A 25,436-nucleotide genomic window follows, 5' to 3' on the forward strand; every position below is an offset into this window, starting at 1 on the left:
ATGATCTTACACTCCATGAGTTCAAGCCCCGTGTCGGGCTCTGTGCTGACGGCTCAGTGCCTGGAGCCTGCTTCGAATTCTGTGTCTTCCTCTCTCTCTGACCCTTCCCCATTCATGCTCTGTCTCTCTCTGTCTCAAAAATAAATAAAAACATTTTAAAAAACTTTAAAAAAAGTAATTTATATATTCACAGTTATTATAATTATAAACTGCTAGTTATAGGTAGAGAAAGTTAATGACCCTATTGAAAGTTAGGAGGTTCTGTTTAAGTGTATGTGCTTAATGTGTGATTTTTTTGAAGAGAGAATCCTTAGCTTTCGTTAGGTTATTAACGGGGTTTGCCACTTCCTACCGCCCTCCACCCCCCCCAAAAAAGCCAACTTGAGAGTCACCTGTCAGTAGATGCTGTGTCTTGCATTATCGTTTTTCTTTCATTCAAATTTGTAGTAAATCTTTTCCTGTTGGGTGGGAATCATTCAGATTTTGTTGGATTTCTGTTTATTGTCAATGGTACACGTGAGGAAGGTGCATTCTTTGGAAACACCTTTTTCCTAAATCCTAGAAAAGGACAGGAGAACATGAAATAGATCTAGGGATTTGAGGTGACTGTTGGTCCCCTGGTCCATGAAAGAGAGAAACTAGTGAATTAATAAAGGACTAAGGGTCCCACGGAGTCTGGGGCTAAGGTTATGAAAATGTGAACTTTATAAAATTGTTCATTTCAGGGCCATTTTCCTGCCCTTTCGGTTGGATTTTGCTCTTAGCTCAAACGCTGTTTAGCAGATCAGCAAAATTATAATTCATTTGGCAGTTGGATAGTACTGAGTATTGCCAAAAGAATGCCTTGAGCGAAATAATTCTGGAGTCCTACACAGCACTTTGTATTCAGAGTTAAGTGAAGTGGGTGGTTTTGTAGAAAAGCTGTAGGTGTGGAGGAAATTATATAACTATTCTCTGCTTTATACAATTTATTTCTTAATATCTCTTGTATTAGTGTCAGAATTAGAAAGTGGATCTGCAGGAGCAGAGATATCGTTAAGTTTTGGTTTTAACTTTAAATAAAGGATAATTTTATTCAGTCTCTAAAATTTTATCCTTTTAAGCATATTAAATCCCCAAACAGTCCTGTAAATATCTCTGTATGATGTACACATTCTGTACAGCACAACAGTCACAAATCCAGGTGCTTGGGTTTGTACTTTTCAAAAGATAATATTTTCTTCTAAAAAACATCTTTCATCTGTAGCAAATAGGAAATTATGTCATAGAAAAGCATGTACATGAAAGATATTCAACTGTGGGTTTTACAAGTCTTTTTATTTTATTTTATTTTTAAGTTAATTTATTTATTTTTGAGAGGGAGAGAGAGAGAGCACAAGCCGGGAGGAGCAGAGAGACAATCCCATACAGGCTCTGCACCGTCAGTGCAGAGCCCGGATGCGGGGCTCAAACTCATGAACCGTGAGATCGTGACGCGAGCCAAACACAAGAGTTGGACGCTTAACTGACTGAGCCACCCAGGCACCCCGACAAGTCTGTTTATTTTTTATTTTTATTTTTTTATTATTTACATGATCTCTCTGCCCACTGTGGGGCACAAACCCATGACCCTGAGGTAAGCAAGAGTCACATGCTCCCATGGAGCCAGCCAGGTGTGCTGGCAAGTCTTTAAAATTTAAACTGTAGGATATGGTAAGTTAGGGAAACTGGAACAATCATTAAAACGTTTTGAGTTAGTGTGTATAACAATGTCTGTTGTATATTTTCTATATCCTGTGTACTCTATTTCATCCTCAATTGCTCAATTTTATTGGTGTTTTTTTAAACAATTTGCCAAAACTTGCCACATAAGTTTGATTTAAAATAACAAACTTTATGAGTTTATTTAATTCTCATAACCCAACTCTGAAATAGATGACATGGATCATAGAGAAGAGAAATACATTCCCCTCTAACAGATTTAAATCTAATTTTAACATACTCAGTAGCAAGGCATGCGATTTTATAAAGCCATACTCCACATGGAATTGAACTTTAATGAAAAGATGTTGTGTTTTTGTGTGTTATCTCTTGCAGATAATCACCTCTCTTTGCTCCATGTATGGTAGTCGATTTGGTTATGCCCTTTCCAATGGCACAGTTGGAGTTTACGACAAAACAGCCCGATACTGGAGAATTAAAGTTAGTATAATTCAGCTTCCAATATTCAGGGCTTTTAGACATATTGAGAGACTTCTGCACTAATTATTGAAATTCCTTTTCAGTCCAAAAATCATGCCATGAGCATTCATGCTTTCGACCTTAATTCTGATGGAGTGTGTGAACTGATAACTGGCTGGTCCAATGGGAAGGTAAGTCTAAGCACAGAGTTCAGGTATAATTCAGAGGACTGGTTGTCTGAGATCTATTTGCTGCAGGACTCAGAGTCAGTAACATGAAAATACGGCTTGCCCCCCTTTGCTGTACTTTTCAGATTTAACTTCATAATGTTTGTACATTTTTTCTTCCTGGTGTAGTGTCAGTACTGCAGAATGAGTGAGTGGACTTTTAGTCTTTAAGGTCCTATTTGGGAGAAAATTTTCAGGAAGATATTTTTAAATCTCTTCCTTGAAGGAATGAGAAGCAATTTAATCAGGTTGATCTAGGTGTAGGCTACTAAAAAAAAAAAAAAGGAGTTGTAGGGCTCTTCTGTAATAAAACTTTAAGACTGAAAACTTCGACTTAGTGGGAAGAATCATGATATCATATTGTCTTTCCAGCTATGAAATTCAAAATAAAATCTTTTTGCTTTCTTTCCTTTTTTAAGTTCAAATCAGTATTTTCTACAGACTTCTGGCAAGTCAGGATTGTCTTGTTAGAAGCTGCCTAAGTAGCTGCCAGATCTCCATGGGTACCATTTGCCCTAGCTTTCTTGTCTGATAGTGCTGGATTGCCTGAAGCAGATCAGCTAATTCCTGCCTTCTCTTCTCTGATTTGCCTTTGCTTTTGGCCAGTACCTTATAACCTTCCTTTGGTGTTGCATGAAGAATAGTTCTATGAGACCCTTATGTTGGTTTCTGCTTCTTTAATTGGTTTTCCTTTGGTATGGTCATATAAAAATTATAAGGGAAGACTGTGGTGTTCCTTAGTAAGAAATGTGACATCTTGGGGTGCCTGAGTGGCTCAGTCGGTCGAGCATCCGACTTTGGCTCAGGCCATGATATCATGGTTCGTGAGTTCGAGCCCCATGTCGGGCTCTATGCTGACAGTTCAGAGCCTGGAGCCTGCTTCGGATTCTGTGTCTCCCTCTCTCTCTGCCCCTCCTCCACTTGTGCTTGCTCACTGTCTCTGTCTCTCTGTCTCTCTGTCTCTCTGTCTCTCTGTCTCTCTCTCTCTCTCTTTCAAATAAACATTAAAATAAAAAGAAATGTGAACATCTTATTTGTATTGGATCATATTCTGCAGGAATATAAATTATTATGATTAATTCAAGAATTAGTAACTACTAGACTTGAGAAGTTTTCAAAAGTTGCCTTTTAAAAAAAAGTTTCCTTCAAATATGATTCTGGACCTAGATGTTTTTAGAGTTAAATGTTTTCAAAATTTTAAGGGATTTCTAGGATATAATCTCTTCCAGACCATAAAAAAAGATAAGAAAATGAACACAGTTCATTATATAAGTAGAAAAACTAATATCTACACTGCCAAAAGGAACATATACAGACCCAGCATGTGAATTCAGGCGCAGAAATACTAGATGACTGCAGCCAGTCAATTAACTTTAACCTTTTGTAGGTCATTTGTGGGCTTGGAGGGGCATTCTCTCCCCCAGGGCAAAACCTCCCTGTTGGATAAAGCAAAAGAGCAGAACATCCAGAGAAATATTAATTTGTAGCCTTGCTTCTTAGTCAGTGAACCCTCTTATTTGTAAAACATTGCAGAAATGCAGAAGCAAATTCAGTTCAATCTGAGAGGGTTATTTATTTATTTTTTAAAGTAATCTCTACACCCAGCATGGGGCTTGGACTCATGACTCAGAGATCTAGAGTTGCATGCTCCACTGACTAAGCTGGCCAGGGGATTCTAGGGTTAGGTTAATGTGCTAAGGGCTTTGGTGAATTGCTTCACAGGTTTTAGCATTGATAGTTTTCAGGCTTACATGTTGGTGTTATTAAGAGCATGGATATTTGAATGTGACATTCCATAGGCAAGGGATAGGAGCTAGTAGTAAGCTATGACCTAAATGACTTTATTTTGTTGTTGTTGTTGCAAAGTTTTGCCCAGAAGAATGTTTGCGAAAAGACAAAAATGGTGAATGGCATTGGCTATTTGAAATGATCGCTCGCCACCCTTTTATTTTGTGTTCTTGCTTGAAACAAAAGTCAACATTTTAAGCAGTTATCCTTCATTGTTGTTTTTTAGGTGCATTGCTTTCTGATCATTTATTTATTTGCCTTTCTTGGGAAGAGGAGACTCAGGATAGGAGGGCTGTCTAGGGCATCCCAATAGTTTTTATGTAGAGTAGCTTTTTAAAAAAATGTTTATTTATATTAGAGTGTGAGTGGGGGAGGGGCAGAGATAGAGAATCTAGAGGTAGAGACACAGAATCTGAAGCAGGTTCCAGGCTCTGAGCTGTCAGCATAGCGCCCGATGCAGGGCTAGAGCTCATGAGCCGTGAGATCATGACCTGAGCCGAAGTTGGATGCTTAACCAACTGAGCCACCCAGGTGCCCTGGAAGAGTGACTCTTAAAATCGGTTATAATAAAAGGTTATATGATGGAAGGTTAAGTTAGCTTGGTGTTTTTCAAACTTTAGATGTAGATATATTTTATACACATACACGATAAAGACAAAGCTTTTACATAGAACTAATGTTTCCTGTATATGTCTATGTGCAGACCCTGTTCTAAGTGCTTTATGTGTGTTAACTTCTTTAGGCCTCATTCCAGCCCTGTGGGGTGTAGGTACAGTTATTTACCTCAGGTTCTGCTTGTTCTTGACCTCCAGATGAGGAGACCAAGCACAGAATGGTTAAGGGGCATTCCCAAGTTCCCACAGATAGTAAGTGGATATGTACTGCCAACCCATTCCTCCAAATGAAATATTATATAAAGGCCAATATGTAAAACAGCTTTCATTTAAAAAGAAGAAAGTACAGCTGGTTGTGTCCCCTTATTGTTCCCTTGGCCCCAGTGGTCATAAAGGTGCCTCCTGAGAGGCCACAGGGCTCCATGGAGCACTCTTGAAAAACTGCTAGACTAGCTGACCTTTAAAGCTGACTTTAACTTTAAAATTGTGTGTGTGTGTGTGTGTGTGTGTGTGTGTGTGTTTTAAGCTACAGCATAAGCTATTTTTCAAGTTCTTGCTTTATTTTTAGGTCGATGCTAGAAGTGACCGAACTGGGGAGGTCATCTTTAAAGACAACTTTTCTTCTGCAGTTGCTGGTGTGCTGGAGGGAGATTACCGGATGGACGGTCACACACAGCTAATCTGCTGCTCCGTGGATGGGGAAAGTAAATTGGGACGGGAAAAAGCCTCAGAAAGCCAGGTTTTCAATTTGATTGGGTCAGAATGCCAGGAAATTCATGTATACAGTGTTTGTATTGATACCCTCTCCTCCTAATAAATTCACTAAGTTGAGGAGATGAGAACTTAGGTTTTTGGTTTTTAAGATCAGACAACTGATGATTTGAAAGTAGGCCTGGCTATGCTGGGGTATTCCTCAATCTGGTGAGGGTTGTTTTTTCTTTTGTTCAGTTCGGGGCTACCTGCCAGGCACAGCCGAGATGAGAGGCAACCTCATGGACACCAGCATAGAGCAGGACCTGGTCCGAGAGCTGAGTCAGAAAAAACAGAATCTGTTGCTGGAACTCCGTAACTATGAGGAAAATGCCAAGGTAGGCCCCCATGCTGAAGGGGACATGTCATGTGAAAAGTTGGGGATGGCAAATGTGGAAGAAGACGGAGTATAGCATGGGCCCCGCGGGACTGCCTCCTGCCCACTGGCGGAAGCACGGACGGCCTCAGCCTTTGTGCTGGGGTCACAGTTGAGAGGGTGCATATCCTTGAATCTGGAAGTCCCACCGCCGTGCACCTAAACTATAGAAATACTTGCACAAGCCCTCAAAGACCTTTACTGCAGCACTGTCTGTGGCAGTGAATGGTTGGAAGCAACAGAAATGTTGACCAGTCGTGGGGCGTGTATTCGGGGCTGTTTAGCAGCCTGGAAGAATCAGGTATATGTACTCGGACTGATATGGAAGGGTATCTGTGGCATTACTGACTGAAAGAGTGCAAGAACAGTATGTACAGAATATCTGTCATCTTTTTCAAAAATAAATAACAAAAAGGTGACAACTGCCAAACCTCTGTGAGTGTGCTTCCACGTGTGTGTTTGTGTGCGTGCGTGCGTGCATGTGTGTGTACCAAGTTGGCTGGAAGATAAGCTAGGAAGCCAGACTTTGATTTGTCCTGTCATGTGTGACTGTATTTGAATTTATTACACTAAGTGAATTTGTTTTGCTACTTTAAAAGAACAACACCAAAAAAACTTGTGAAAGGCACGGTGGGGAACAGCGGGCCCTACCCACAGGAAAGGATGGGGTATTTTTCCTTGGGAAGAGGCCGGGTAGAGTGAGGGAGTGCCAAGGAGGTGAGTCCTCTGAATTCTAAAGAATGGGATTAATATCAGATGATTGGGAGTTGGTCTTTTTTTAAAAGTTTTTATTTATTTGTTTTCAGAGAGCATGCAAGTGGGGGAGGAGCACACACACACAGAGAGAGAGAGAGAGAGAGAGAGAAAGAGAGAGAGAGAGAATCTCAAGTAGGCTCTGCACTATCAGCTTAGAGCCCCATAGGGGCCTTGATCCCACGAAGTGTGAGATCATGACCTAAGCCCAGATCAAGAGTTGGGCACTTAACCAATTGAGCCACCCTGGCACCCCAGGGAGTTGGTTTTTGAAGCCAAATAACCATATGATTTAAAATTGACATTAGTTCACTGTTCGGTGACTGAGTCAGAAGTCGGATGTTTCGTAGGCTGAATTGAGTCCACTGAACGAGGCTGATGGGCCTCGGGGCGTCATCCCAGCCAACACCAAGCTGCACACCGCCCTCTCAGTCAGTTTGGGGCATGAGACCCAGCCTGCTCACGTGGAACTGTGCATTTCCACCTCTAACGGTAAGGAGTTACTTGGAGCTGGCACTTGTGGACGCCTGTGCCTCCTGGGAGTGGTTCTGGAACTGCCGTTTTCTCTCTTCCCGGCAGACACCATCATCCGAGCAGTATTGATTTTTGCTGAGGGAATCTTCCTGGGTGAAAGCCACGTGGTACACCCCAGCATTCACAGCCTTTCCAGCTCCATCCGCATCCCAGTGACACCTCCCAAAGATGTCCCTGTGGATCTGCACTTGAAAACCTTTGTGGGTTACAGAAGCAGGTGACCCTTTGTTTCCAGCCAGCACTTAGAGGGAGGCAAGATGGGTGGATTTCCTACCATGCCGTGGATTTTGGGGGTGCCATTTTGATGATTCTACCCACCTAACCAAGATTTCCCATGACCTTTTCTTCCCTAATTTGAAATCTTTCAAAGATGAAAAATGAAGGCTCTGTAACTTTAAGATGGTTGTTTCCTGGTTTTAGTTTGGTGATCTTATAACGACAAAAGTTACAAAAATATGTTTAACTGATGAATTTTCAACTTCTGGTTTTGGCCACTAAGACTACAGTTAGGATGCGCTTTCATATTAGGGTTATGTATAACCTCAGCTAGTGAAGGAATATCGCTACATTTGTGGAAGATAAAAGCCATTTCATATTTCTTTTAGGGTGTTTTAAACCCTTGGTGCGTGTATGTATATATGTATAAGACTCATGTTGTCTCTGATCCCAAACCCCATCACCGTAGTACTTGATCGTCAAGTTTTTTGGGTTTTTTTTCCCTTCAGTAAAACCCATGAATAACAACTCAATGATCCAGTTAGTGATTTTATAGTTGTTATCTGGGCCTTGCATTTTGAAGTAATATTCCATGCAGCACATTTCTCATCTTGTGTTGCTTTGGTTGACCACAGCACCCAGTTTCATGTGTTTGAATTGACAAGACAGCTCCCCCGCTTCTCCATGTATGCGCTGACTGCCCCCCACTCTGCCACCGAGCCACTCAGCTACGTCAACTTTATCCTTGCGGAACGGGCACAGAGGGTGAGTCTGACTTTTTTCTTTCAATATTGTTGCCCCTTCAGCATCCTTTGGATGTTACTTAGAAGGGGAAATTGCATGAATGAGTTATTTGGTAGCAGTAATTACGACATGAAAGAGGCAGGTGAGTTTGGTGTTGGCTTATAACCTGTGACCAAAACACTGCGAAAATCTCTTCTCTCACTTTGAAAAAATACACCACCTTATTTACGTGAGCAGTCTTTAGTTGCAGATAAATTCTTACCAGCTTTTAATTGGTGTCTTTTTGCTGTCATGGCCTTGGTGTACTTGTCCTGACCCAGTGTTTCAGGAGGAACCTGCTTCGAATTGGAAAGAGGGTGGGAGTTTGAGCTGAGAACATTCTGGATTCAGATGCTACCTTAACTAGTTAAATTTTAGTGATTTTCTTAGTGCTGTCAGCCCTCACCAGTCTGAGCCTCAGTTCCCTTATCTCTAAGTGAGGCTAGTCCCACCTCACAGGGGGCCCTGCAGATCACATATTTGGTGTGACAGTACCTTGTAAAGTGTAAAGGACTAATGCCAGTGGCCTTTAACCTCGGCCGGACTCCGGAAATCTTAGGGAGGCTTTATAGTCATGTAGATTCTTAGGTTCTTATGTGGTCAGGGTTCCCATGACCTTTACTTCCCTAATTTGAAATCTTTCAAAAATAATAAATGAAGGCTATATAAGTTTAAGATGGTTATTTCCTGGTTTTAGTCTGATGATCTTATTATGACAAAAAGTTACATAAATGTGTTTAACGGATGAATTGTCAACTTCTGGTTTTGGCCACTAAGACTACAGAGCTAGGATGCACTTTTATATTAGGGTTATGCATAACCTCAGCTGGTGAAGGAATACCGCTGCATTTTACGTGCTGCTGGTCACCATTATTGTTACGAATATTAAAACTTATTTTTTACTTATGTGGCTGTATCTCTGTGTCTGTGCTGTGTGTGTGCATGCATACTTCATTTACCTTTTTTTTTAAAGGATAGAGTGGAATAGTTTTAAGCAGACTACATCATCAAGAGTATAGCCACAGAAGAGCTACAGTGTAAACAGGCTTAGCACCATACCCGGTTGTTTCTACAATCCATATAAGATTATGTCTACACTGAAAATGCTATAAAGTCATGCATGCTGTGGGGCCAAACATAATTATGAATGTTACTTAAGATCATGTATGAGGTGGGACAAAGGAGTGTGATTAGTGTTTTCTTGGTGGGAGGGGGTGTGCAGTATAATTGTTTTTTAAACAAGCAGTAAATCTAGAAAGAAAGGTAATTCTTAAGAATGACTGTACTTTAAAAATGGAAGTTCATTTCATCCTATTCATTTTTAAGGTTGTTATATGGCTCAACCAGAACTTTCTGTTACCAGAAGACACTAACATTCAAAATGCTCCATTTCAAGTGTGTTTCACGTCCTTACGGAATGGTGGCCAGCTGTATATAAAAATCAAGCTTAGTGGAGAGGTAACGTTTACTGTCACAGGCATAGATTTCCTGTGTAATGTTTACCATTCAGTGCAAAGTGAGGTGGGTGGCGATACCAAGGTTGTAAAACTGCATGTTTCAACGTAGTCTGTTAGTGTTAAAAGTGTCAATCGTTTTAGACACTGGGGTATAATCTAGAAGGTGGCTTTCTGTCTTCCTCCATCCTTCCCTTCAGCACTTCCTTGTCTAATTTGGGAAGGATTGGGGATACGGAGGTGAACAAAAAACATTTTCAACATTTGAATGATTTTGTTGTTTAGATTAGAAGGCCAGAGGATTGATCTTTTAGCCTGCTGCTAAAATTTATAATTTCCTTCAGGGCTAACACCTATCTGATTCATCACCACATATAAATTTAGGTTCAATAAATGTGTTGAATATGGGGAAATTCAGGTAGTGTTTTAGCTAAGTTTCTCCTTAATATCTGAAGATGCTAAGCTTGTCTCTTATTTTCCCCTGGATAGATCACCGTAAATACTGATGATATCGACTTGGCTGGTGACATCATCCAGTCGATGGCATCATTTTTTGCTATTGAAGACCTTCAGGTAGAAGCAGATTTCCCAGTTTACTTTGAGGAGTTACGAAAGGTGCTAATTAAGGTGAGGGCACCCGGCGGCTGCATTTGTGAGAACGTGGTAGTCCCATGACATTTGAAATGTGTCTCGGAAGATGAGAGATACCACAAATGTGTGTATGTTACAGGATAGCCATGTTCTTTTTTTTTTTTTAAACGTTTATTTATTTTTGAGACAGAGAGACAGAGCATGAGTGGGGGAGGGCCAGAGAGAGAGGGAGACACAGAATCTGAAACAGGCTCCAGGCTCTGAGCTGTCAGCACAGAGCCCGACGCGGGGCTCGAACTCACGGACTGCGAGATCATGACCTGAGCTGAAGTCAGACGCTTAACCGACTGAGCCACCCAGGCGCCCCTGGATAGCCATGTTCTAAAGAATTTTTGAAAATTGTTACAGTTGAATTAGTTTGAGAGAGCCCACTAGTTAAAGGGTTTCTTTTATAAAGGGGTTTAGCTCCTGACCACCCTGCTTTCTTTGTTTGATTTACAGTTAAACAAACGTCATATTAACCTTTTCCTTTGCTAGCCACTCATCTTATCTCTTGTATTCACCTTGCTCTTTGGTTTAGTGCTTTCCAACAACCCAAATCCAAAAGAAAAAAAAGAAAAAAGGATAGTGACTGGTCCTCAGTTATAACCGCATTCTCACCCCAGATCTCTCAAATGTTAATATGTATGTTGCTAGGGCTCCCGGTGGAGAGGTCCAGATGGAGTGTCATCTTGAGTGCGGGAGGTGGTATAGACTGATAATTCATTGGTGAGGTGAAACCATGGGGGAGAGTCGAGATGGTGTAGGTGAACAGGGTAGAGAGGTATCTGCCTCTGTGTGTGGCAGATAGTGTCTTCTCAATCTGACTAATTTTCAAGGAGTCTGTGAGGTCTTTTTCATTCCTGAGTGTTCGTGGTCTCCAGGTGGATGAATATCATTCAGTGCATCAGAAGCTCAGTGCGGAGATGGCCGATAATTCTAACCTGATTCGAAGTTTGCTGGTCCGAGCTGAGGATGCGCGTCTGATGAGGGACATGTGAGTATTTACCTGACAGGTGCGAGTTTAAAAATGTCAGCAATACGGAGTAACAGCTCTCAAGTGCTGCTGGTAGGAGTGCACATTGGTACAGTGACTTTGAAAAATAACTTGGCATCATCAGTGAAGTTGAATATATATATTCCCTGTGACCTGGGAATTCTGCTCCCGGTTTATAACCTAGAAACACTTCTGCGCATATACACCAGGATGTTTGTACGAGAATGTTCCTGAGGCATTGCTCATAAGAATCCCAAAGTGGAAACAGTCCACAAAGTACCATCAACAATGTGATGGCTAAATTATAATATAGTCGTACCATGAAATATGACATCTGTCTCCATGACATATGACAACATGGACAAATCTTACAGGCATAAGGGAAATTGAAAGAAGTAAGATTCAAAAGAACGTGTACAAAATGCTTCCTTTTATGTACTTTGGAAACAGACGACACTAAAAAGTGTATCATGTGGGAAGCATACATAGGTGAAGAAGATGTAAGGAAACGTAGCGAAGACATTACCACATAAGACAGTATTTTCTGTCAGGGAAGGAGGGACTGTGTTCAGAAAGAGCCCACTGGGAAGCTTCCGGGTTGTGGCAATGTTCTGTTTCTGGACCTGGTTAACAAACATTTGTTGTGTGAACTATTCCGAATGTGTTTTACATTTTACAATAAAACAGTTAAAAAAAAAACCACAAAGATGTGCAGGTCTAGCTTCTTGCAGAATTTGTCTCGGCACTAAAAGTACTGAGGTAGATAGAGTAAGAAAGACACCAGGGATGGATGAAGTTTGTGTACTTTAGAGGCAAGGGTTCACCCAGGGTGCCGCTTAGGCTTTTTCCTGAAAGGCCTGAATTATCGGCATACGTTAACATGGTGTTGCTCAGAAGTAAGTGATTTTAAAAGAATGAACATTGTTGAAAGTTTCAGACACATACAAAAGTAGGTGAGGTAATACAGTGATTTCCTATACCCCCGCCACCTGGCTTCAGTCCTGGTCACCCCCTGGCCCATCCTGCTTTATCGCCGCGCTCACCTTCTTCCTCTCCCACGCACTGGACTATCTTGAAGCCAATTCCAGACATCATATCCTTTCGGCCATAAATATTTCAGACAGTGAGCCTTTGAAAAACACTAACCACAATACCATTATCACATTTAGAAAAATGTAAAATAATTTCTTTTTTCTTGTTTTATTTTGTTTTAATGTTTTATTTATTTCTGAGAGAGAGCCAGATGCGGGGCTCCAACTCACAGGCCATGAGGTCATGACCTGAGCCGAAGTTGGATGCTTAACTGACTGAGCCACCCAAGCACCCTGTAAAATAATTTCTTAATATCACAAAATAACCTAGTCAGTGTTTAATTTCCCCAGTTGTCGCACGTGAGCGCGCGTGCGCGTGTGTGTATGTTTTAAATTGGTTTGTTCAAGCAAAGACCAAAGATTAAGTCTCTTTTAGGGGCACCTGGGTGGCTCAGTCGGTTAAGTGTCTGACTTTGGCTCAGGTTGTGATCTTGGGGTTTGTGGGTTCGAGCCCTGCATCGGGCTCTGTGCTGACAGTTCAGAGCCTGGAGCCTGCTTCAGATTCTGTGTTTCTGTCTCTCTCTGCCCCTCCCCCGCTCACGCTCTGTCTCTCTCTGCCTCTCAAAAACAAACATTAAAAAAATTAAAAAAAATCAAGTCTCTTGTAATCCACATGTTGCTTATTCTTTTTTATTCTTTTTCCCAGCCCTCTCCCTCTTTTGTGGTGTCCCATTTTGGATTTTGCTGATTGCATCCTTGTGATAATGTTTAGTAGTATTCTGGTCCCCTGGATTTCTGTCAAAATGGTAGTTAGATGCAGAGGGTTGGTTAGACTCAGGTTCAACTTTTTGGCAAGAATAGTTCATAAGTGGTGTTGTGTACTTCTACGTGGGAGCATATAATGCCTGGTTGTCTCTTTCTATTCTGTTGCCAGTCGTTGATCATTACGTAGATCCATTATTTCTTTAGGAGTTTGCAAAACAGTGATATTCTAATTCTGTTATTTTTTTCTTCATTTTTAGCAAAATACTTCTATGAAGCATAACATTCCCTTACGAATTAATGATTATTTTGCTCCCTGAGGTACAGTTTGTAAGGATTATTTATCAGCTTTAAGCTAATGAGTTGGTTCTCTAGCATCTCTGTGCTAACCAGTGAAATTTTTAAATCCTTATAAACTCATATATTTTAACATATTTAACGTGCTCAGTCCATTTTAGCTACTCTGTATAATGGCCAAATTGTCCTGTCTTAGGCCACTGGAAACCTTTTCAGGTTGGTTACAGCTACCTTTGGACATAGCCAATTTTTCTGTTAGGTCCTTGTTTTCTTGTACAAAATATTTTAGGCTTATCTGGTACATCTTTCTGAATCTGGAAGCAGCCATTTCTTTAAGGAGTCTTGGTTACTTTTAGTGGGAATTGGTATTTAGAGATTATAGTCTGTGCATGAGAGGTGCCCATTGCCTCTGGGCGGTTACTGTTTCTGGACTTTTCAATGGGTAGAACCAGGAAATGTATATATTTTTATTGTGAGACTATTATGAGTTCATTCTATTTCCATTTCAGATTTATGAATGCGGGCTCTTAGTTTTTATTTTAAAGTATATCTCTTCTTTCTCACATTGAAAAATCTTGGTTCTAACCAGTATCAACGTGACTGTTTGCTAGTATAATACCAGTGTGACTGATGAATAGTATCAACATCAACAATATGAGTGCTGAAAACAGTAAAAACTTTTTTTTCTAGTTTTTTTTGTGTGTCTTTAGAGTATATTCCAGTAGGGATTTTTAGTCAAGTTATTGTATCTGAAATACTTCCCCCCCTTTTTGGTTATGCCACAAATTTATCTAGTTAGGTTCATTTGGTTCATTTTGCTTTTGGTCTTGGGAGAATTGGCATTTTTTTTTCTTTTGGGTTTAATTTTATTACACATTTATTAAAACTTTTATATAGAGTCAGCTCTATAAAACAATATGCAGAAGAGTCTAACTTTTCTCAGTTGGCTCAGGGTCTGACTTTGGCTCAGGTCATGATCTTGCGGTTCACGAGTTTGAGCCCCGCATCAGGCTCTGTGCTGACAGCTCAGAGCCTGGAGCCTGCTTTGGATTTGGTGTCTCCCTCTCTCTGCCCCTCCCCTGCTTGTGCTCTGTTTCTCTCTCTCTCAAAAATAAAAACATTTAAAAAATTAAAAACAAGTGTCCAACTTCTCATTCCTGTCACCTTCATCCTATTCCCTCCCTTTCACTATAAATAACCAGTCAAAATTTGAATACACACACACACACACACACACACACACACACACACACACACACACACTCATCTTCTGACTCTATAGATAGATCATAGCATGTTACTCTTTCCCGCCTGGTGTTTTACAATTAAAAATATGGTGCTCACTGCATAGTCACACACAGAAATACTATTCATTGTATTTACGGCTGCACAGCACTCATGCTCTGGGTGTTTGTTCAGCCAGTTCCCTCCATTTGGATTGCTCTTTTGCTCTTATGGATAATGTTGCAGCGCATAGCTTTGTTATATTATCTTTTCATATTTTTGCCGAGATACCTTTGGGAACAAGTCCTGAAATGGAATTGCCAGGATAAATGATAAACGCGTACAGAATTTTGCAAGATATTGCCAAATTCTCTTCCATTAGGTGTTCTGTCATTTTGCATTCTCAGAAGTAATGTATGAGAGTGCCTGTTTCTCTTCAGCCTTGCCAATGGAGTATGTTGGCACACTCTTGGGTTTTTACCAGTTCAGTGGGTGAGAAGTGGTCTCATTGTGGTTTTAATTTTCATTTGTTTTATTGCGAGCAGTGTTGAGCATCTTTTCATTGTTTTAAGGGCCATTGGCTTTTCTTTTTGTGTGTGAACTGTTTATCTTGTCTGTTTATGTATTAGGTTTATTAATCCTTTATCTGTGATAAGAAATGCATATTTTCCCCCAGGTTTTCATTTGTATTTGTCCTTTGCTTATTAGATTTTTAACAATTTATTTTTAGGGAGCCTGGGTGGCTGGCTCAGTGGGTTAAGCGTCCAGCTTCAGCTCAGGTCATGATCTCATGGTTCGTGAGTTCAAGCCCCACGTTGGGCTTTGTGCGGACAGCTCAGAGCCTGGAGCCTGCTTCGGATTCTGTGTCTCCCTCTCTCTGCCTCTCCCCACTCAAGCTGTCTCTCTCCCAAAACTAAACATTAAAAAAAAAAAACAACTCAGAAAAAAAATATGTAAGTGCCCTGGTTAAAATAAAGGATATTACTTAAAAAATAAAATAAAATTTATTTTTGGTTTTGCCACGTAGAAGTTTTGAGAAAATTTTATGTAGTCAAATTGGCTAGTCTTTTCCTTAAACTTCTACACCGAATTCAGAGTAATTAACCTATTTTTTTTAATACCTGTATGTTTTCCTCTTTTACATTTAAATCCCTGTTTCAGTTGGAGTTTATCCTGGTTTTCAGCATAACAGTGATAAGTTCAGTTTTCTCTTTTTCTGCGCTGTTTCAATACGCCTCCTTTAAAAGTCCATTTCCCACTGATTTGAGATACCTTTATCATGCATCATGTTTCCACATGCACTTGGGTCTATTTCTGGATTTCCTATCCAGTTTTCTTGGTCTGTCTTGCTCTTCATTTGGGAGTGCCATTCTTTTCCTTACTTTGTATGGGAAGTGCTTTGTATGTTACCTGGTATGGCTAGGTTGCTCTTCCTTTTCATGGTTTTCCTGGCTGCTTGTGCTTGTCTTTTCCAGTGAACTTTATCACCAGGTTTTTTAGCTCCAGAAAAAAAAGATAAGTGTTTTTACTGGGATCATGTTAAGTTTATTAACTTGATCTGACGTTGTTACAAGGATGTTCAGTCTTACTAAGAGCACGCTCTGTCTTTATGTGTTCAAGTCATGTTGTAGGTCTTTCGTATAGGTATCAGACTTTCTTGTTAAGTTTGTGCCTATTTTATTTTTGCAGTTGTAAATAGGATCTTTCTTCCACATTATATCTTGTTTTTTTTTAGTGTTTATTTTTGAGAGAGAGAGAAGAGAGAGCAAGCAAGGGAGGGGCGGGGGGGGGGGGGGAGGGAGGGAGACTGGGAGACAAGGATCTGAAGCAGGCTCTGTGGTGAGAGTGCAGAGCCTGATGCAGGGCTCAAACTCATGAACCTGAGATCATGACCTGAGCCCAAGTTGGACACTTAACTGATGAGCCACCCAGGTGCCCCTATATTTTTGTTTTTGTTTTTTGAGTATATGAACACTGCTGATTTTTGTATATTGATTTGGTAATCTACTACTTTACCAAATTATGTTACACTTTTTCCAGATGTAAAATTGCATCCTTTGTTAATCGAGACTGGTTTGCCTCTTTGTAATTTGTTTTCTTCCCATTATATTCTTTGAGGTATATTAGGTTTCTGCTTTTTCTGGCCAGCTACCTCTAGGGCCCCTGTTTAACTCTGTCTCTGGCTTTTTTCTTTCTTTTTCAGTCAGAGAGCTATTGTTGGCCTTAGGCATTTGACTGCTAAAATGGAGGAAAGTGACCACCAACCTCTAAATTCCATTTTTCCTGAATTATTTATATTTCATTTAGAGGCTCTCAGATGTATCTGTTTTATTTTTTAAAGCCAATTTAGTTGATATATAATTTATCCACGCAGAAAATTCACCCTTTTAAGGTTTACAGTTCAGTAAATTTTGAGAAACACATATAACCGTGTTGCTGCTACCACAGTCAAGATGTAGAATATTTCCATCGCCCTTTTGTCTCTCTGCATCAGTATCTCTCCTAACCTCTAGTCCCTGGCCATCACTGATCTGATTTTTCTCCCTGTGGTTTTTATCTTTTCCAAAATGTCACATAAATGGAATCATATAGTATAGGCCTTTTGAGCCTGGCTTCTTCCACTTACCTTCATGCCTTTGAGATGGATCCATGTTGTTGCATGTGTCAGTAATTTGTTCTTTTTTTATTGCTGGGCATAGTACTGTTCCACTGAATGGATATACCATATTTTGTTTATCCACTCACCAATTAATAGACATTTGAGTTGTTCCATATTTCAGTGATTGTGAATAAAGCTACTACAAACATTTGCATACAGTTTTTTTATAGACATGTTTTCATTTATTTTGGGTAAATACTTGATAATGGTATTTCTGGGTCATTTGGTAAGTGTATGTTTAACTTCCTAAGAAACTTCGCAGTCATTTCACAAAGTAGCTGTACATTTTGCATTCCCATCAGCAGTGCGGGAGAGTTCTAGTCATTCCACATCCTTATCAGCATTTGGCTTTATCAGTTTATTTTAATCATTTTCATTGTGTAGTAATATCTCATTGTGGTTTTAATATTATGCCTTTGTTTTTAGTTTATTTTACTTAATGTTTATTTATTTTTGAGAGAGAGAGACAGCACAAGTGGGGGAGGGGAGAGAGAGAGGGAGACAGAATCTGAAGCAGTTCTAGGCTCTGAGCTGCCAGCACAGAGCCCGATGCGGGGCTTGAACTCACGAACCAGCTCATGACCTGAGCCGAAGTTGGACACTTAACTGAGCCACCCAGGCGCCCCTTTATGCCTTTGTTTTTAAAACCTTGATGAAATTTGAAGTTGAATTTACCAGTTGTCTAAAAATACTAAGAATAAGGTCACTTTTGCCCAATGAATATTAATCAGAAACTCTGAAGCCAGCTTACTGCCTTGCCAACTTTTCTTTACTCACCCACCCAGAGGGCGTTTATTAATTGTTGGTTCCTAAATTCAAACAAACCGTGGACCAATAAGCAAGAAAGGCCATTTGTGTTCCATTTATTTGGAGGAAATAGAATATGTTGATGGAAACTTTCTCAATGTTGTCAAAACAAACATTTCAAAGCTAAAAAAATTGGTGTCTTTATGTACGTAAGAAGTTTACAGGTTTTCTCATGTAAGCCTGCCATATCGGGGTACGATGAGGTTCATACACTGATGTTGATTTACACAGGAAAACCATGAAGAATCGCTACATGGAACTGTACGACCTTAATAAAGACTTGCTAAATGGATACAAAATTCGCTGTAACAATCACACAGAGCTACTGGGGAACCTCAAAGCAGTAAATCAGGCCATTCAAAGAGCAGGTCGTTTGCGGGGTAAGTCTCTTTTTGTAGCACCCTAAGTAGTCTGTGATTTTGGGGTGAGAACCATTAGAGGTAGTGGTGGCTTCAAGAATTCATATTGGGGCCGAGAGCGGCACACCTGTAACACTCAGCTCAGTGGAAGCCACTTGACCTTGGCTGGCCTGTTTGGCTTTAGTCAGTCTGCAGACTTCAGAGGCAGGAAAACTTTCAGCGCCTTTTCTTAGGTCTTGCTGTGTCTTCCAAGAAAAACCTAGCGACATATACCCCAAAGGAAAACCTCAAATATACCTATTTTTTTAAAAAGGGAGGCTGAAAATTAATGAGCTAAGTATCCAACTTAAAATTTAGACAAAGAGTAATAGAATAAACCAAAAGCAGCCGAAATATAGCCAGAGATTTAGACCTGAAATCTGCTGTTTGGGTCAGTGCTTTGACCTCCTTTTAGAAATAACCTTTGCTAGGTAGATAGAAGCTTTGATTCTTTTCTATAGAACTGACTTCATTTCTAGGTTGTAGATGGTCTGTAGGTGTGGTTTTGTGATAAATTCCCTCACAAAGATACCTTTTTTAGGGAGTGGTAAGATAAATGAGTTAAATTTGCACACCATATATCTCTTTTCTTCCCTGGTTTTATGCTGTTTTAAAGCTGGCCTCTGATTTATAATGTCACTTTGAATGATCTTTTGGATTGTACTGATTGGATGTTTCATCCCACACAGTCGGAAAACCAAAGAACCAGGTGATCACTGCTTGTCGGGATGCGATTCGAAGCAACAACATCAACATGCTGTTCAGAATCATGCGCGTGGGGACAGCTTCTTCTTAGGAAAGGAAACAATAGGTAATGAAGTTCCTAAAAAGTGTTTTTCCCTAAAATTCTAGGCTAGTTTGCTTTGGATTATATCCCGGTGACCCCAGGTGCTAAGAATGGTAACAGCCGTGGTGAGTGGTACAAATGTAAGACAACGCTCTGCATCTGAAAAGCGTATCCACTTGCTATTTTTAAAATCAGTGGCAGTAACCCAATACTCGGTTTGTGTAGAGTGGGTGAACACTTTGAACACTTTGAAATGTTAGCGCTTCAAAGTCCAGTTTTTCTGTATGTATGTATGTAAAGTTGGCATATAGATACATCTTTTTCCTTGAAATTGTAATTGAATTTGTAATTAACTTTCTTTTTCATTAAAACTTAAGAGTTACACTTTGTGTTGACCATAAAATCACCACTGTATTAGAATTACATAAACCATTTGTACTGTGTGGAGGAAAACACAAGCATGAATATTCAATTTGTGTGCCTTATCACTGAAAGGGGGGTGGGTGTAAACAACAGATTTGCATTAAGGGAGTCAGTTGAGGGTGATCTGTTGTTGGAGTAATGTTAGCTACTGAAACTAATAGACCTCAAAATTTATCATGACCCATTAATTTCTCCTTTATGTTAGGATTTCTCCATAGTTACTCAGGGACCCAGCTTCCTGTGATCATTCAGCCCTGTCATCCTCTAGAGCAGCCTTTCCCTGAGTTCTCTAGAGAAAGAAGTTTCAGGAAATCAGTTCGGGTGACAATTTTCACATTCATCGCATACAGTGAAAACCTGATGGCACAAGAACCCTGTTGGAGAAGGGCTGTCCTAAGGTCTTACAGGTATTTATATCCCAGTCAGTAGAAAAGGGAAAGCTTTTATCAAAGCTGTGATCTGGAAATAGCACATTATCATTTCCACTCATGCTCCTTTAGCTAACATGGCCACACCTCACTGCAGAGAGGCAAGGAAGAGAAAGCTGGTGTTTGTGCCAACAGCTAGCAACTCCTTCCCTCAGAGTGAAACTTTTGCCTTAAGGTAGATTCTGGGACTGGTTTAATGTTTAAAACATTCGTCATAATGTGGCTGTTGTTGAAAGCGCTGCTGTAAACATTGGGGTACAAGTGCCCCTATGAATCAGCACTCCTGTATCCTTTGGATAAATTCCTGGTAGTGCTATTACTGGGTTGTAGGGTAGTTCTGCTTTTAGTTTTTTGAGGAATGGAAAGAGCCCGAATGTCCATCAACTGATGAATGGATAAAGAAGACGTGGTTTATATATACAATGGAATACTACTTGGCAATGAGAAAGAATGAAATCTTGCCATTTGCAACAATGTGGATGGAACTGGAGGATATTATGCTGAGTGAAATAAGTCAGAGAAAGACAGATACCATGTTTTCACTCATGTGAAATTTGAGAAACTTAAGACCATGGGGAAAGGGAAGGGGAAAAACAGTTTAGAGAGGGAGGGAGACAAACTGTAAGAGACTCTTAAAATACAGAGAACAAACTGAGGGTTGATGGGGTGGGGGTGTGGGGAGAGGGGGAAATGGGTGATGGGCATTGAGGAGGGCACTTGTTGGGATGAGCACTGAGTGTTGTATGTAAGCGATGAATCATGGGAATCTACTCCCAAAGCCAAGAGCACACTGTATACACTGTATGTTAGCTAACCTGATAATAAATTATATTTAAAAAAAATAAAAAAATAAAACATTCATCGTTTTCACATCTTAACAGCATTCCTAAGTAGCAGGGAAGTGAAGCCATCCTCTTGTGGTAAATTAATTTTGAATGACCTCTTCTATTTCTGAAGTGGGAGCTTCGTGGAATCCTAATTTTTATGAGACTGTGCCCTATAATACCTTTATTTTGCATTTTCAATTTATAAGCTCAAAAGACCCATATATGCTGTGTTCTTTTTTCATAATCCCTGGAGTAGAAAAACATCTTACAGGTGCTTCAAAGGTGAGGAAACTGAGGTGTGGGGATTAATTATTTGCCAGAGTCACAGAGCTACTGGCAAAATTCGAGTCCTACTCTTTTCTTTTTCTATCATGACCATAATCTAACCTGTAGCTTTTGGGATTAAAATCTCTAGTTGGTGTTGGTTTTAATTGCATGACACTACTCATTTTTAGGGATCCTAATAATCTCACCAAAGGTCATTCTGTTGTTCTTCAGCCAAAAAACTTCCTTCTTAGACCTAAAAATACTCACGGCAAGTCTTGAAGGGGCTGACCTGCAGTAAGATAGCTTTACATAGCCCTGACTTACAAGTTAAAATAGGTTATTTTCACAATAATTTGATCCTCTTGATAGTAGTTATCTCAGCTCAGGCACAATGTTTTCTAGAGTCTCACAGCTTGGTGAGTCGTGGTGTGGGTTTGAAACCAAGGAGCCGTGGCCCCTCCTGCTATTCCAGATTGTTCCCAGTCATGTAAAGACTGGATCAGGTGAAAATGTTCATAAAACATTCTACCATCTGTTTCCTCTCAGAAGTCACCGTGTTCAACTTAAGGATGAGAAAAATGGTTATCAATTATTTCTGTTTTGTTGTCACATGTTTCTATCCTGATAGAATCTGAGTGCCTTCTAAAATGTCACGGCTTAAGCTCTATTTTGTTGCTGAATTTTATTGAAGCTTTAAGTGAACACTGAGCTTTCATTTAAAAGCTGACCTCGGGGGGCACCTGGGTGGCTCAGTCAGTTGAGCGTCCGACTTTGGCTCAGGTCATGATCTCATGGCTCATGAGTTCGAGCCCCACGTCGGGCTCTGTGCTGACAGCTCAGAGCCTGGAGCCTGCTTCATTTTTTGGGTCTCCCTCTTTCTCTCTGCTCCTCCCCCGCCCACACTCTTGTCTCTCAAAAATAATAAATAAAATTGTTAAAAAATTAAAAAAAAAAAAGCTGATCTTGGGGCGAGGGTTCGGATCCCATGTTGGGCTCTGTGCTGATGGTGTGGAGCCTGTCTCCATGTCTCTCTGCCCCTCCCCTGCTTGCTCTCTCTCTCTCAAAAATAAACATTAAAAAAAAAAAAGCTGATCTTGAGGATTCTGGGATCTGGGAGAAAGCTTTTTAGTCATTTTTTAAGCATCCTTTTAAATAAAGTCACCCTGCCCACATCCAGATTAAGGTACTCTATATTTTTTTATTTTTATTGTTTTTAAAGTTTATTTACTGAGAGAGGGAGAGAGAGAATCCCAAGCAGGCTCTGCGCTGTCAGCACAGAGTCTGATGTGGGGCCTGATCCCCACGAACTGTGAGATCATGACCTGAGCCGAAATCAAGAGTTAGACGCTAGACTGACGGAGCCACCCAGGCACCTCGGTACTCAATATTTTAGAGAGTATGGTTTTTATCATTTCCCACCATGTCTGCCTATCCACATACATCAAGGCTCAGCTCAAATGCTCTCTCCTCAGGAGACCCTTCCCCTCCCATGTCTATTCTTTAACCCTTATTACATTCTGTGTTTAGGTCAATGTTAATCCTCCACTGAGAACAGGGGCTGCGTCTCAATCACCTTTCTCCTCCCAGTGGTGCCGAGCCAGTGCCCCGAGCACAGAGAGGCACCCGCTGCTTTCCGTGGAATCGCCTGCCTTTAGTCAGCCCATCTGTGGCTTCAAAAATCAAAGAACTAGGGACTTTACAATTATGCAACCCTAGAAGTGCTTTATAAGGATGATTTCTAACATTATTTATGTTTCAAATTTTATAATTAGCAGTTGCAGATCTGCCAGTGCAGAGTCCTGTGATCACAGAACTAAATTATCTCCACTTTTCACTTTGAAACTAAAGTACAGTAAGACACCCATTGCAGCTTGGTGTTTTGCATTTTGCCTCTTTCCCATCTGGCCCCTGCCCACACTAGATGCTGTAGCTCCTGACTCATCTTTTTATTTGTATGGTACAGAAATCTGCTTTTCCTAAAACGATGCCACATGGACAATTCCCAAGTAGTTTTCAGAGCTGTCTATGTGGACTGATTTTGCATCAATCAGAGAAGGAAATCGTGTGTTTCTGCGGGAATATTCTGTTCATTAGGGCTGGAGAGCCTGCCTCTGGTGTCACAAAGGGTGACCCTTTTAACAGGGTTTGTATTTTCTCACTCAGTTTGAGTAATATATGAGTAAGTACATAATGGTATTGAAGAGACCCTGGCAGCCAGAACTCCTAGCTGAAGAAATGCTGGTCTAGGAAAGGTAGCCCAGGCATTGATTTTTTTTTTTCCTCACTGCGGAAAAGAAACCACCACATTCAGTAGAGTTTGGAAGGTGGTTGGTGAGCAGTAGGAAAGCCAAGTTCAAAACCAGGTTAAAAAACAGCCCCTTTCTCTTCTAGGCTTCATTTTCCACATCTTTAAAACAGTGTACTGAAGTTAGATTATTGTAGGGTTCTTCCTTGAACGTTTTATTTTTCCTCCTAACAGAAATGCTAATATGCTGTCCAAATAACTACGAAAATGTTCTTAATGTCCATCATTATTAACACGTAAAGGGGATTTTTTCTGGGGGGTTGACCTTACGCAGCTTTAGGAAGTGGCAGAGCAGTCTCTGTGAGGCACATTGTCTGTCTCGTGCGGGAACTGGAAGCCCAGAGGATGGGCAGGGAGACCTCGAACGGAGATGCTGAACATCCAGGGGCAGCTGGGACAGTTGCAGCCCAGATGCGGATTCACACCAGGAGGTGGGCTTCTGGCTAAGCAACGTGGTGAGCTACTAAATGGCTACCGCCTCATCTGGGCCCCCCAGATCTTGCACAAGAATTTGTGGCTCACCCTGACTGGGAACGGAATTCTGGGAAATGTGGTTCAGGTTAGCCAAGTCGGTACCTTACAAAGCGCCACAGTGGCTGTGCCAGGATGGCGCGACTCCAGATGAGCTTGCCTTTTTATTTTTACATGTTTTAATTCTTCACAACGAACGTGTATTATTCATATAATCTGAAAAAATATAAAGCTGTTCTCTTTGAGGTGGGGGAATAATCTTCCTTTGCTAAAAGGAATGATAAGAATTGGAGGTTCACTGTTGAGAGAGAAGATGCCATCTATTACACAGGTGAACATCAACAGCTCTTACCTGAAAGAAGGATTTACAGGATGCCCGTGTTTCAGTTCCTCTTTTGCCACAACTATTGACACTGGCTTTAAGCCCTAAAAATCCAGGTGAAGAATGAAGTACTAAGGAAAACCAGCTTCTCAATCACTGAGTGTCTTCAGTGCAGAAAAGTGCCCTGCGAACACACCATCTTTCCCGTCGATGATGTAACTGATGGAAACGTCGGAGCCTGGCCCTCCAGGAGTCTCTCCCTTCGGACGGCGAGATCCTTTTGCGTAGAGCACAGAAGCTTCTGCTGTGGTGCAGACCTTAAACACACTGAGGTTAAGGAGAAACTAATAAACACATTTTAACGCTTGCATTGTACGTATGCTAAGAGTTAGACTGAGCGCTCCAGAATTGGAAAAGTGGGGTGGCCTCCTAGATGTCACCTACGGCCATGAGTATCTCTTTTCCAAGCGCCCTGGCGCTTTCCCCTGGGCCTTCCACTTGCAGTTATGCTACCGACAGATTGTTCACTAGAACCTAATCCCCCTCTCCTGCTCATGAAAACACATCAGAAAGCAAGTGAGCGAAAATAATATTGTAGGGATGACCTTTATTCAGTCTGTAGGAACTGAAAAGAAAAGGCAAACTTTGACATGTAAGCCATTATTTACAAAGTTGTTGTAATCCCATGTGTCACTGTGTGTGAATTCTTTAAAAAAATTTTTTTTATGTTTATTTATTCTTGAGAGAGAAATAGAGCACAAGTAAAGGAGGGGCAGAGAGAGAGAGGGAGGCACAGAATCCGAAGCAGGCTCCAGGCTCCGAGCCGTCAGCACAGAGCCCGACACGGGACTCGAACTCACAAACTGTGAGATCATGATCTGACCTGAAGTCGGATGCTTAACCAACTGAGCCACCCGGGCGCCCCTGTGGTGAAAGAATTCTGGTCTCCAAAACAGCAGACATGTAGGGGGTGCCTGGGTGGCTCAGTCGGTTAAGTGTCTGAATCTTGGTTTGGCTCAGGTCACAATCTCATGGATCTGACAGTGTGGAGCCCGCTTGGGATTCTGTCTCTTCCTCTCTGCCCCTCCCCTGCTGACTCTCTCCCTGTCTCTCTCTCAAAATAAATAAACTGAAAAAACACCAAAT

The 25,436-nt window shown here is 40.9% G+C and overlaps 1 protein-coding gene across 3 annotated transcripts in view; it reads left to right on the forward strand.

Moving 5' to 3' along the window:
- BBS2 (Bardet-Biedl syndrome 2) overlaps positions 1-20,415 on the forward strand; it is a 32,490-nt gene extending 12,075 nt beyond the window's left edge. The window contains exons 6-18 of one of the 3 annotated variants that reach the window (XM_047835975.1): positions 2,077-2,181; positions 2,265-2,351; positions 5,358-5,493; positions 5,738-5,877; positions 7,019-7,160; positions 7,248-7,419; positions 8,054-8,183; positions 9,528-9,659; positions 10,145-10,282; positions 11,170-11,282; positions 18,294-18,442; positions 19,150-19,271; positions 19,876-20,415. In XM_047835975.1, coding sequence (XP_047691931.1) covers positions 2,077-2,181; positions 2,265-2,351; positions 5,358-5,493; positions 5,738-5,877; positions 7,019-7,160; positions 7,248-7,419; positions 8,054-8,183; positions 9,528-9,659; positions 10,145-10,282; positions 11,170-11,282; positions 18,294-18,442; positions 19,150-19,256 — 1,551 coding nt within the window. In that variant the 3' untranslated portion in view covers positions 19,257-19,271; positions 19,876-20,415. Of the gene's footprint in view, positions 1-2,076; positions 2,182-2,264; positions 2,352-5,357; positions 5,494-5,737; positions 5,878-7,018; positions 7,161-7,247; positions 7,420-8,053; positions 8,184-9,527; positions 9,660-10,144; positions 10,283-11,169; positions 11,283-18,293; positions 18,443-19,149; positions 19,630-19,875 lie in introns of those variants that run through there. The other 2 variants (XM_047835976.1, XM_047835974.1) reach the window with 2 other exon arrangements.
- The last annotated feature ends 5,021 nt before the right edge of the window (positions 20,416-25,436 follow it).

This window comes from Prionailurus viverrinus, chromosome E2 (assembly GCF_022837055.1).
Source record: "Prionailurus viverrinus isolate Anna chromosome E2, UM_Priviv_1.0, whole genome shotgun sequence".
Taxonomy (NCBI): Eukaryota; Metazoa; Chordata; class Mammalia; order Carnivora; family Felidae; genus Prionailurus; species Prionailurus viverrinus.